We start from the raw sequence: 14475 nt of genomic DNA on the forward strand, positions 1-14475 counted from the left end.
AATTTGAATTCAAGTATTCCTGACCCCAGGTCCAAGACTCCAAGTCCAAAAATGGAAACAAACTCACCTGAGCATATAGATGATTATCACATTTAAAATAAAATATATAAAATGAGTTCTAGAAATGAAAGAGAAAGATATAAGATGGTACTTCAATTTTGGAGGATCCCTGGAATTTTTAGAGGCCAAAGATAACTGGCATAACTCAGCAACTACAATAATCAATCTACAAAGTGTGGCTGTTTTTAATGATGTACCATCAGAAATAATAACTAATAAAATCAAAGACAAAGTTACTTACTGCTTATACTACCACTAACAACTGTAACAACAATGATAATAGCTAGCATTTATATAGTAATTTAAATTTTACTTTAAATTTACAAATAATATTTTAAAATATTTTTTATTTGCACAACCACCATAGGAAGCAGGTGCTATTATTTTCCCCATTCTACAAATGCGAAAACCAAGATGGTCAGAGAGGTTAAGTAACTTGCCCAGAATTATACCATTTGTAGATATCTGAGGTCCAATTTGAACTTAGGGCATAGGACTTCATGACTCTAGGTCCAACATGCTATCTACCAAACCACCCAAGCTGTCTAATCTCCAACTCCTAGTTTTCCGCTTCTAATACCACCTAACCACACTGACTTTTTTACTTTCAACAGTTAGTTGTTGTTTTTGTGCAGTTGTAATTGACTCTTTTTGACCCTATTTGGGGTTTTCTTGGTAAAGATACTAGAGTGGCTTGCATTTCCTTCTCCAGCTCATTTTATAGATGAGGAAACTAAGGCAAACAGGGTAAAATGACTTTTCCAGGATCAAAAGCTAATGTTTGAAGCCATTCTTAAATGCATTGACTCGGTGCTCTATCCACTATGGTGCCTACCTACCCCTTCAGTAGTTTTTTAAGGTGTTAAGTAAAATGTATTCTCTCTCCACCAGTTCTGCCCTTGTATACAATAATGGAGAAAGAATGGCAGAATGGAGAAAGTGCTAAGCTTCAAGTCAAGAAGAAGCCAGTATCAAATTCCACCTCTGATAATTACCTTGACCTTGACCAACTGAGGAACTTCTAAACCCTGAAATTTATTTACTCAGTCATACATGGGATGCAATCTGTGTTGGTAGAGGGGCTCCCTTAATGAGAGCTCCTATGAAATCACCATCCTTAGAAATGTTTTGGATAAAACTTGTAAGTGAATTCTATCTCCTATAGCAGTTAAAGATCTATCTGTTTAATGTAAAAACCCTTAAAATAATATGATTAATGGAATCAACCCAATGACTTGATATAATGCCCTCTGAAATAAAACATTTTGGTTCCAAAAGGAGCCAGCTATTCCAGTTGTAAACCCATGGAAATATCATAACCTAGCTTCTTAAGTTTATGTCTAAAAACACTAATATGGCAGAAAACCATGAAATTCAACCTTGTTTTGCCATCAAAAGCTTTCCTGGTTTTGTTATTTTTACTTATTTATCATTGGATAAATTAATTAGCAGTCCTACTAATTACGAACCCCAAATTTTGGTCCAAAACCAAACCTGTTATCTTTCTACTTATAGCTATGCCTTTTTCCAGTTTCCCAGTTTTAGTCAAGGGCACCACCATCAAAGTTTATTCTTGACCCTTCACTCTCCCTCATTCTCCAATATCTGATCAAGTGTCTAGTCTTTAAATTTTACTATCACATTTCTTGCATCCATCTCCTTCTCTCCATGTGAATGAGCGACCCTAGTTCAAGGAGCATAACCACTCACACTTTGGCTGTTGCAGTATCCCCTAATTTGTCTCCTTCCCTTCTGTCCCCCTCCTCTCCCATTCATCCTCCACATAGCTGACAAAGTGGAATTCCTAAAGTTAGGTCTGACCATGTGACTTATCTACTCAGAAAGCTCTAGACACTCCCTATTACCTCTAAAATAAAATGAAAATGCCTCTGGCATTGAAAACCCTTTTGCAATTCAACTGCAGCCTACCTTTTTCAACTTATTACACTTTATTCTGCACTATACTCCATACACAGCATTTCATCCCCTATCTCAGTCATAGCAAACCATTTAAAGGCTAAGTGCCAGGCCATACCCCAATCCTACCCCCCAGACTGAGTGTTATGCCCTTCCCCCCACCAAGTGCAAAGTGCATCCTGCCCTCCCCCTCTTACCCCACATAGGGGAGGGAGAAGATGCTCCCACCAGGTTGCTGGGAGGAAGTGCTGATCATGTGAAAAAATGTCCTGAGGCACAGTGGAGAGCGGGTATGGAACAGCTCTTCCAGAGTCCCTCTGCCTTTCTAGTAATGAATAGGGGATAAGGAGTAGAGGTGGCAGGAAGAGGATGCTACCACATGGCCACAGAGTGCTCTGCATGTCATCTTTGGCACCCATGCCATCGGGACCATCACTGCCCTATCTCCTCTGCATAGACTATCTAGCATGTCTGGACTACACTTCCTCTTTTCTACTGCCTCTAAGGCCCCTTACCTCCCTTCAAAGCTCAGATCAACAGCAAACATCTGGGAGAGGGTTTTCCTTATCCCTCCAGCTATTAATAACTTTGCATATACTTCATATTTACATTTGTTTCATTGGTAAACTCCTTGAGGACAGGCAAGTATTATTTAACTTCTTACTTTTTATGCCCAGTGCAGAGCATATTATTTGGTACAGAGAATGGGAAATAGAAAGATAGACTTATGATTTGATAGAGGTCTAGTCTTCTCCCACAAAAAATTATCAATCAACCAATATTTATTAAGCACCTACTATGTGCCAGGCACTTTCGTAAGCATTAAGGATACCAACAAAGAGGTAAAAGACAATCCCTGCCCCCAAGAAGTTTGTAATCTAACAGAAGAGGCTACCTGTAAAAATATATATAAAGTAAATGATGTATAAGATAAATATTACATAATTAACAGAAGCAAGGCACTAGAATTAAGAGGGATTAGGCAAGGGTTTGGTAAAAGATAGGATTTTAGTTAGGAATTAAAGGATAGAAGGAAGATAGTAAATAGAATTGAAGAGGGAGAACATTACAGTCACAGGAAAGGGCCAAAGTGCCCAGAGCAAGAGAGGGAGTGTCTTATTTGAGGATCAGCAGGGAGGCCAATGCCATTGGATAAAAGAGTACGTAATGAGAAGTATAAAAAGACTGAAAACGTGAAATGGGGCTAAGTTATTATGAGCTTTGAATGCTACACTGGACATTTGTATTTGATACTGGAGAAAAAAAGGAACCACTGGAGTTTATTAAGTAGGGGATGACATGGTCAGAGCTGTACTTTAGGAAAATCATTTTTGGGGTTGAATGGAGGATAGATTGAAGTGGAGAGAGAGACCTGAGACAGGCAGACTCAGCAGCAGGTTATTGCAATCATCTAAATGTGAAGTGGTGAGGACCTACAATACACTGGTGGCAGTGTCAGAGGAGAGGAGGAATAGTCAAAAAATATTGCAAAGGTGAAGTCAACAGACCTTGGCAAAAGATTTTATATGGGAGTTAAGAGAGATTGAAAACTCAAGATAATTCTTAGGTTTCATGCCTGAGGGAATAGGAGGCTGGTATGCCCTCTACAAAAATAGGCAAAGTAGTACTGCCTACGAACATGCCCATTTTTCTCCCATCTGGAAAAAACTCTGATTCTTCCATCCCTATTAACTATCATCTTATATCTCTTCTGGTTTTTTTGTAGCTAAGCTCCTTGAAAAGGACATATATAATTAGTGTCTACAGTTTCTCTTTCCCCAGTCTCTTTTTCCCCCTTCCAATTTTGTTCCCCACCTTCTCATTCCATTGAAACCTAGAGAAAAGAGAGTATCTAGAAAGAATGTCAAAAGCTGCAAAGAGGTCAAAGAAAAGGATGGATTTGACAACTAAGAGATTATTGATAATGTTGGAGAAACCAGTTTCAATGGAATGATAGGATGAGGTTTGGGGCACTAGTAATTAAAGGGAGAAGGACAGTATAAAGTCGAATTTATTCAACAAGGGGTCAAAAAGAGGAAAAGAGGAAACAATGGCTAGCAGAAGGGAACAGCCTGGAAGATAACTGGGGCATCCAGTTTCTCTTAAGTGCTAAGGAGAAACTTCCATCTACCAATTTGTAATCTTAAAGCATAGCCTCAAGCACTTACAGATTTAGTGACTTGCCTAGAATTGCACAACTATTAATTGTCAGAGACAGGATATGAACCCAGGTCTTCCTGGCTCCAAGGTTAACTGTCTGTCCATTATGCCATGTTACCTCTCAGATAGTCCAACCTGTAGATTGATTGAGAGCTGATTATAGTTGCCTCTTCCCACCTTGAAATGTATCTCTGACAATTTACACCTTGAAATGTATCTCTGACATCTAGCAGATTAGCTAAAATGACAGCAGGGGAGAATAATGAATGTTGGAGGGGATGTGGCAAAATTGGGACATTAATGCATTGCTGGTGGAGTTGTGAACTGATCCAACCATTCTGACTGGCAGTTTGGAACTATGCTCAAAGGGCTATAAAAGAATGCCTGCCCTTCGATCCAGCCATAGCATTGCTGGGTTTTGTGTTATTTGGAAAATTGGGGGGTTCCATTTAGAGGTATTTGGGGGCTCATTTGAGCCTTAAGATATGTAGATATATGACAAACTTCCTGTGGATGTTTTGGGGACTTTGAAAACTACATTTCCCATGATTCCTCTTATAAAAATGGAGGCAGACAAGAAGTGTGATGATGTAAGAGAAGGATGTAAGAGAAGAGACTCCTGGTCTCATTGGAGGGGCTCTCTCTTTGCTACCTGAGTGGGCTCACTGGTGTACATGACAGACAAGATGGGAGGAGATAGGTATTGGCGGGCAATTTGAATAGATTTTTACAAGTGTGTGGTTGATTTATCTCTATCAGCAATGGCTTTTATTAAAATACTAATTTCCCTCATTATATCAGCCTTTATCATTTTTAAAAATAACAGTTTGTACCTGAAAGAGATCATAGATAAAAAGACTTGAACAAAAATATTTATAGCCATGCTTTTTGTGGTGGCAAAAAACTGGAAAACGAGGATATGCCCTTCAATTGGGGAATGACTGAACAAATCGTGGTATATGCTGGTGATGGAATACTATTGTGCTCAAAGGAATAAAGAACTGGAGGAATTCCATGTGAACTGGAATGACCTCCAGGAACTGATGCAGAGTGAAAGGAGCAGAACCAAGAGAACATTATACAGAGAGACTGATAACTGTGGTGAAATTGAATGTAATGGACTTCTGTACTAGCAGCAATGCAATGACCCAGGACAATTCTGAGGGATTTACGGAAAAGAACGTTACCCACATTCAGAGGAAGAACTACAGGAGTGGAAACACAGAAGAAAAACAACTGCTTGAACACATGGGTTGAGGCGGACATGATTGGGGATGTAGACTCGAAAATACCACACCAATGCAACTATCAATAATATGGAAATAGGTCTTGATCGATGAAACATGTTAAAACCAGTGGAAATGTGCATCAGCTCCGGGGGGGAGGGGGGGAGGAGGGGCCTCAGGACGTGAAGGGGAAAGTAAGAACGTGAATCATGTAACCATGGAAAATTTTTCTTAAAAAAAGAAATGTATCTCTGTCTGGAGCACAATTCAGGCCATACAGTAATAGGTTCTCAGTTTCCAGTTTTTAACATAGCCCATCTCCCTTAACTCACTCTGACTTTTCCAAAGTTGTTGTGTCATTGGCAATCTTGCCTTTCAATAACTATGTGTAACTTTTACAAGGTCTTTCTGTCCAATTCAATTAAACCAGTACCTCTTAATGATCTACTATGTTCAAAGCAGCTAGGTGGCTCAGTGGATAAAGTGCTAGGCCTGGAATCAGGAAGAATCATCTTTTTGAGTTCAAATCTCTCCTCAGACATTTACTAGTTGTGTAACCCTGGGCATGTCCTATTAACCCTGTTAGCCTCAGTTCCTCATCTGTAAAATGATCTGGAGAAGGAAATAGCAAACCACTCCAGCATCTTTGCCAAGAAAACCCCAAATGGAGTCACAAAGTCAGACACCCTGGAACAATACAACAAATATTCAATGCAACCAAGATTAGAAGGGAAGCAACAAACTGGGGGCGGGGAGGGGAGTTATAACAAAAATCTGACAAAGATCTAATTTCTCAAATATATTGAAGAAGTACGTTAAATTTATAAGAAATCAAGTCATTCCCCAATTGACAAATGGCCAAAGGATATGAATAGACAGTTTTCAGATAAAGAAATCAAAACTATTAATAATCATATGAAAATATGTTCTAAATTCCAAGAGAACATTATACATAGTAACTGAAACATTGTGGGAGGATCAAATGTAATAGACTATGCTACTAATAGCAATGCAATGATCCACGACAATTCTGAGGAACTTAGGAGAAAGAATGCTATCCACATCTAGAGAAAGAACTGTGGGAGTAGAAATCCAGAAGAAAACATGACTTATCGCTTGGTTATATGGGTATATGATTTGGGGTTTTGGTTTTAAAAGATTATTCTATTACAAAAATGAATACTATGGAAATATGTTTTGAATGATAATACATGTGTAATCCAATGGAATTGCTTGTCAACTCTGGGAGGGAGGAAGAAATAGGGGAGGGAGACAATATGAATCATGTAACCATGGAAAAAAATTAAAAAAATTTTTAAAATATATGGTTCTTGTTGAAGAGAAGTTTCATAGTATTATAGTTCTAATCTGTCCATTCTCGTGCACTCAAAAAGTGTAGTTAACAGAAAATATTAGCATTTCACACATGATTCTTTGATCTTTCCAGTGGAGCTCTTCCTTTCCAAAGCATAAAAATGCTCTTATATATGGCCCTTCCCTGCTCTGCTCTGCTCTTCAGAGAAATTGGTTTTCCTAAGTATAAAACTATAATCATAGAAATGGTCCTGGAATTTGATGAGTATTTCAGACATTATAAACTAAGTTGATATCAGTATTTCAGGTATTTGTCATTTCATTGGTATAGGTATGCAAATCCAAGGACACAGAGCTTTTAGCCTCTAAGCCTAATAATACTCTTTTCATGAGTTGGTTGGGGTAGGACAAGGGATAATTATATGATAGCAAGTGTTTCTGTGGTATCTCCAAAACTATCCAGATTAAATGTTAATCATAAATTATTGACATATAGTCTCTTGCTGTGACCATAATCAAAGCTTACTCAATTTGGTTGGACCTGCCAAAGTTTGGGCTCTACTGACATATGAAAGCTTCCAGAGCACTGGATCATCCCCATACCCATGGTGCTTCTAAAAGTGGCAAAAGGAGGAAGAGGTAATATTTACTAAGGAGAGAGAGGCAGATGGGGAAGGGGAAGGGAAGACGAAGTGGAGGTGGGGGACAAAGACAGAGACAGAGAGAAGGATTCTATATACCCTAAAAATTTGGTCACTTTGAGTTTAAAGTGTACTTTTCAGACAGAAAATTTGTGCTGTATTTTCTTCTATTTTTTTAAGACTTATGAGATTAGAAAATAAAATAAATGGGCAAAAAAATAAAATTGATCCTTCAAAAAAATCACAGGATCATGCATGGATTTAGAACTTGTAAGGAATATTAAGAGGACATCTAGTCACAGAAGCATAGAACTCCTTAGAATCAGGGTATACCTCAGAGAACATCTAATTCAACCTTTATCTGAACAAGAATCCTCTCTAAAACATACCCAAGAAGTTGCTGTCCAGCCTTTGTTTAAAGACTTTCCCAGTGAAAGGAAACAAAGGCTGAGGGACTCTATGTTTTACTGCCTTCCCAAGGAAGAAACTTTCTACTTCTGAATAAGTTTATTTTTTCCTTAGAGCAACTTTAACTTTGCTTCTTTGCAAAATCCACCCATTGTTCCCAGTTCTGCCCTTTGGGACCAAGCAGAACAAGTCTGTATCTCTCTTATCCATATTGTTTGTCTTTTTGACTTCCTAATTTCATTCTTAACAACTTTCCATTCACCTTACTTTCTTCCCTTGGAGAATTTTAGTCCATGTGATTCTACCTTTTCTCTATTGAGTTCAAAATGTTTCTGATCTTTGAAAATATAATCATAAGAGGTCATCTTGTCAAACTCTTATTGTATAGATAAAAAATAATTGGCCTCCTCATCTTTTTCAGATCAGGTCCTGAAAAGTTAAAGAACTTGTCAGAGGTCATATAGTAAGTAACAATGTCTAGATTCATACACAAATCCTCTGACTTCAGATAAAGTGCTTTTCCCATGTCAATGTGAAATTTGGAAACCCCAAGTTTGCCTTGGGAAAATACCTTAAAGGAGGTCCCAGACTGACCTTGTTTCAGGCTGAACAATAGACTTTAAAGTACTTAACATCCCAGTTCAGGTGAGACTAGCAGATATAATCAAATGTTAAGTATCATTTTTGTCTTAGAAGTTTCTCCCAGGGAGCCCAGTCCTTGTCTGGACTCTTTCTTTAGTATCCATTGTAAAGCATCAGCCTCTCCCTGATAAACCTTTCTTGGACTTCTCATTTCCTTATAGCCATTGTAAAGCCAATCAATCATACTTCCCTGTCCTTAGTTCCCCAAAAGGCATATAAATCCCCAAGTTCTGTTGTTCTTTGGAGAATCATCTAGGGTGATTCTCTCAGAGACACTGTCTCCAGAGCCCCCAGGGTTTGACTCTGTGTGGTATTTAGCACTGAGCTCTGTGGTTCAGCCGATATTTAAGGGCCTGTCTCTTTCCTGATTAAAGATTTGGTTTTGCTGACTACTTTAGTGGTTATGTGATTTTCCAGCTTGACACCCACTGTCCTCTACTTTAGGTGTAGTTTTTTCCTTCCTAATTGACATAAGTAAGAAGTATGCAATTACAGATCTTCAGTATTTCAAGGATCCGAGGTTTTTTTGTTTTTGTTTTTTTTTTTTTTAGTGTGTTTACACTCTTCCCTGTAACAGATCACTATCCCTCTATGACAGCTAATATACTGGATAGGTATTTACTGAATGTCTCTGTACTGCATACTTTACACTCCAATCAAATGACTAAAATAAAAAGGTCCTATCCTCTAAGAGTTTAAAATAAAAGGAGGAAAAATACACATATCCCTTCCACATTATGTCTTTCCTCATCAAAGTTTCAATATATCATGGGTTGGTATAAGAAATTAAATGGAAATTTTGAGGGAGTTTTGTGGAAGCCACAGATGACACACAAAAGCCAGCAGATCGAAACAGAAAAAGTTTAGAAACTCAGAAATGCATAAACTGTATGTACAGTATTGTATAATATCAACATATTTTATCTTTTAATACCATAAATATACATAATTTATTTTTTAAAGTTAAAATAAATAAGTTAATGTATACAAAAAGAAGGCTAAAGTGAGTAGATGCTACACAAAGTCTAGAAATGTGGAAATATATTAACATTGACCTACATATAACCCATGACCAAATAATCCAAATTTTGTAATAAGATATTGTGAGCATCCCATAAAAGAAAATATGCAGACTTCTCTGGTAGGAAGAGAGGGCCATATTTTCCATATTGCACTTAACCTGGAGATGCAGAAGGATACTTGTATTTTATTCTAAAGGGTGTTTTGTACTTGCCAACAAGCATTGCTTCTGCGACTTCATCCCCCTCCTTGAAAATAATAACTGACATTCGTGCAGTGTCCTGAAAGTGTTAGCATTTCCATTCTCATGCTTTGGGGATATTCTGCATGATTCTTGAAGTTTACATTATCTCATTCACTCCCCATAACAACCTGGTATGGTTATAGGAGCTTCAGCTATCAGGTAAAATTTTATATATGAGGAAATTGAGGCTCATTGCTTACCTTTGGTCACCCAGCTGATAAGTACCAGAGGCATTATTAGAAACCACACTTCTCAGCCTCCAAGTTCAGCCCATTTTCTGTTATATCCTACTTCCTCCTCAAACATTTACTAGTGCCATTTGGTCATGAATAAGAAAAGAAATCAGGTAAAATTAGCAGCAGAAAATACCTCCCTTATCTACATAGCAAATGGAAGTACCCATTAATGGAAAAGCATTAACCTAATTATTCATTTATGTTTCTATTTCGACTGTATCTTTCACATTATTTGAATCCAGCGAGCTCTTGGCAGCTCTGTTCTTCATGAACTATCAGAGTAATCAGAATCATTGACCCAGTTTTCCAACTATGCTGTGCCTTGCAACCCAAAGTGGGAAGGAGAATTGAGAAGGGAAGATGAAGAAAAGGGGCTTGCTGATTTGCTACTCCCTTTCTCAGGCCAATACAGATCATCCTAGATTTCGTTCAAAATAAGCTGTCTAGGTCTTTTATGAAACATTTGTCTATTATAGGCAACAACCTCATTTGCATTCCCATAGACTTGAAGATTCACAAAACATTTTCATTACAATTACTATTACTGCCATTTTACAAATGAGGCTTGAGAGCAAATCTACTCTTTTTAACAAATGATCCCAGATAGACTAAGTGACTTGCCCCTAGTCAAACTTCTAGTAGGATAGAAGGCAGATAGAAGGATCCAAACCAATGTCTCTTGACCCCAAATCTAATACTTTGTTACAGACTGTAAGTCTCTTGAGAATAGGGATCTTTGTCTTCTTTGTCCTGGATTCATTAGCAACTTGGACATAGCACTTGATAAGTAACATTTGTTCATTAACTGATTGATTATAGCATCTGGCTGTATCCTAGTAAAAGTTGACATCTGCCAGTCCCTTTTTCCCTTATGCCCAAGCATACTCAAACACCAGCATCAGAATACTCCTAAGGGCAACTCTTCCACTTGCCTAGTGGCCTGTCGATTACCCACAATTTGAGAAGTGTTCTACCAAACAAGTGATGGTAGTTTTTCCAAGAAGCTACCTAAAAGCAATAGCATTGTGGAAACACCCTGTCTGTTTAATGAAGACAGCTAGCATAGAAGTTTTGTATAGAATCATAGAGTTGGAAGGAAGCTTAGAGATTATTTAGTTCTACACTTTAATTTTTTAAAACTTTGCTTTCCTTTGTATCCATTGTGCTTCATACAGTGCTGTGCACTTAAGAAAAGCTTATTTACTGACACCCAGAGAGTTGAAGTGACCAAGATCATACGGTAAATTTAATAGCAAAACTCGACCCAGAATACCTATTTCCTGATTCCCAATCTAACCAACATTCTTTCAATTAGACCATCCAAATCACCCAGCTCTGCCAAAAACTTACACAAAACAGCTTGCTCTGCCAAATAGAAATTGAATTAAAAGCTTACTCCATTCTTTTCCAATGAATATTGATGGGGCTAGCATATATGGATCATATCTCCAATCCTCATCCACTATAATCCTATTCTTTTGTTTCATCATGGTATAGAGATGATGATTCTGGATATGTCTACAGAACACAAGTTCTGCATATCAGGAGATCATAGCTTAATGGTCATTTGGTCCAGGGCAACTAGGTGGCACAGTAGATTGGGAACAGGGCTTACTCATCTTTCTGAGTTCAAATATGACCTCAGACACTTGCAAGCTGTGTGACTCTGGGCAAGTCAATTAACCCTGTTTGCCTCAATTTCTTCATCTAAAAAGTGAACTGGAGAAGGAAATGACAAACCACTCTAGTATCATTGCAAAAAAATCTGAAAATGACTGAAATCCTCATTTTAGAGATAAAGAAACTAAGGAACAGATTGATTTAACCATTGTTGCCCAGTTTCAGAATTGGACTTCAAACCCAAGTATTCTACTCCAAATCCAACACTACCAAACTAGAAAGACTTTGATAACATGTCCAGAAATGAACAGTATATCCAGTTAAGTTCTAAGAGATTCATCTCTAGAAGTCTGACCTCCAGAGGATTTAAAAGACTGTCTACTAGAGTTTGGAGGGGTTGCTAACTGCATCAATTAAAGGAATGCTCATAACAGTGAAATCACAGATTTTCCTCTCCTCCATAAACTTTCTCTGATTACATCAGGCCCTCATATCTCCCCCTTTTCTGAAGTCCCAGACCAACTTGTTTCTATACCACTCAGTTTAGCCCTTAACCTTCTGTGATTTACTGATTGTGTTTATCATTCATGTGTCTCCAATTGAATTTGTCTGCTCCCTGAGGGGAGGGTACCTATCTTATACTTCTTTTTTGTATTCTTTGTATATAACCTGGTGCTTACTTAACATCTAGTGGATTTTTTTGATTTCAGATTTATTTTAATTCAATTTTATATTATTTTTGTTCCAAATTCTCTTCCTTCTCACTCCCTGTCCACTACCCAATAAGAATGCAAGATATTTATGAATTCATCAAGTCTGGTGGAAAATATTTTAAATTCTATTTAAATTAAAAGATTGTGCCTTATCTATTAGCTTTATATACCATTTTTTTTCTCTTTCTCTCATAGGTCGTGGCTCTGTCTTCTTGGTGTCTCCTGAGAGATTCAACTTATTATACACTGTCTGTTGTTGCCCTCATTGTGGTAAGTGTTGGAATTCTATCGCTGGAAACTGTTATCGGACATTTAGGTTGCTCGGTGGACAGCGTGCTGAACTTGGAATGAGGGAGACCTGAATTAAAATTCTGCCTCAGATATGTACTAGTTCTGTGGCCTTGGGCAAGTTACAACCTCGATCTACTTCAGTTTCCTTATATATAAAAAACAAATGGGGGCAGCCGGGTAGCTCAGTGGATTGAGAGCCAGGCCTAGAGACGGGAGGTCCTAGGTTCAAATCCGGCCTCAGACACTTCCCAGCTGTGTGACCCTGGGCGAGTCACTTGACCCCCATTGCCTACCCTTACCGCTCTTCCACCTATAAGTCAATACACAGAAGTTAAGGGTTTAAAAAAGAAAAAAGAAAAAAAAACAAATAATAGCACCTTCTCAGGGTTGTTAGGAGGATCAAATATGATGAAATATGTAAAGCACTTTGCAAACCCTAAAGTTCGAGCCATTGTTATGTTATTATTTTGCCCCACTTTACCTTGAGTCTTCTGATGTAATGGCCATTTTTCTAGAAGAGCAACATTTAAAAATACAGCTAAATCCAATTCTTTTCAGCCAATTCTGGAATTATCTTAGTGTTCAGAAGTTATGTAGCTAATTTGCCAGACAGCAGAAAGGTACAGGGGCATTAGCTAGAAACTCTGTGACTTAGAAGCAACCTTAGAAGCCAACTAGTCTAGTTTCTTTCTATTCAATTTGATTCAACAAACATTTTTTAAGCTCCTGTTATGTGCAGGATAACATGCTGTGTACTGAGTATTCAAGACAAAAGAAAACAGTCACTTCCCTTGAGGAGTTCAAATTCTACTGAGGAGTAGAAAGTAGGAGCAGGAGAAGATACACATATATACCAATGAATACAAATTACATATGCATTAATGCCAAAAGACCTTAACAGATAGAGGGAACTAATAGCTGGAAAAGACCTCTTGAAGGAGCTGCCCTTTGAAGGAAGTTAATGACTCCAAGTTAATGATTCCACCTATTAGAGGTAAGAAGGAAGTGCCTTCAAGAAAAAATAGATGGAAAATGCAATGTCTTATAATTGGCAGTTCAGTCTTCTACCCTAATGAAGAAATCCCTTCTCTAATATTCCTGAGAGGTATGTAATCCTCTAGGCTCTCCTTAAACACTTCTATTGACAGGGAACTCATTACCTTATGAGGAAAAAAAAAGCATGGCAATGTGCTCAACAGATAGGTATCTTGGACTCTAAAGTGAGTTAATTTAGGGACACCGGTGAATCACAGCTTTCACTAAATTTTAACCTATGATATCAAAGATCTCAGTTTTGGAGGCTTAATCTGTTACAATATGAATGATAAGGAAAATAGCCTTGATGCATGGGAGGAAGAGTATATTTCCATTTTTTCAAAAAGGGAAAATTGTCCTGGAAGACTCTTCTATTTATTTTACTCTTGGAGTTCTTAAACACCATTTCAGAAAAGCTTTATTCTGTGTTGTAAACTCACGCTGATTACTATGGATTATGGATTTCTGTCTTAAGGGCATTTTAGTCTGATTTTGGAGAATTGCATTTAAAAATATATATATGGGTAGAGGATTTTGCTGCCAAATACAGCTCCCTTTTCCATCAAATTCTAAAAGGAGAAGATGCCTGCAGTTTATAATTGCAAATAAGTGGAGTAAAGGAAGTCTAGCAGTTCGAGTTTTTCCTAGGAATATCTAGTCTTACTCTCCCTCCCTGTCTTTCAATGGCAAAATTGCCTGAATTTGTTTCTTTTTCTATTCTCAGCATGGACACCTTCTGGAATACATGTGAAATCATTTGTTTTCTTGTCTGTATTATCTAAGCAGCTTCAAGATCAAAGAAATGTAATTGCTAGTAATGATTCGTGAAGTAAGGAAGACTTTTGTTTCTCCAAACTGAAAATCTCTTACTCTCTCACTCTTCTCTCCCTCTCTTTCTGTCTCTCTCTCTCTCTCTCTCTCTCTCTCTCTCTCTCTCTCTCTCTCTCT

At 37.8% G+C, this 14475-nt stretch overlaps 1 protein-coding gene across 1 annotated transcript in view; it reads left to right on the top strand.

Annotated features, from left to right (window-relative positions):
* SLC24A3 (solute carrier family 24 member 3) overlaps positions 1-14475 on the top strand; it is a 762616-nt gene that overhangs the window by 638391 nt on the left and 109750 nt on the right. The window contains exon 7 of the mRNA XM_044660739.1: positions 12397-12471. Within this exon, the coding sequence (XP_044516674.1) occupies positions 12397-12471 (75 nt within the window). The remainder of the gene's footprint in view (positions 1-12396; positions 12472-14475) is intronic.

Source organism: Gracilinanus agilis, chromosome 2, assembly GCF_016433145.1.
Source record: "Gracilinanus agilis isolate LMUSP501 chromosome 2, AgileGrace, whole genome shotgun sequence".
In the NCBI taxonomy this organism is placed as follows: domain Eukaryota; kingdom Metazoa; phylum Chordata; class Mammalia; order Didelphimorphia; family Didelphidae; genus Gracilinanus; species Gracilinanus agilis.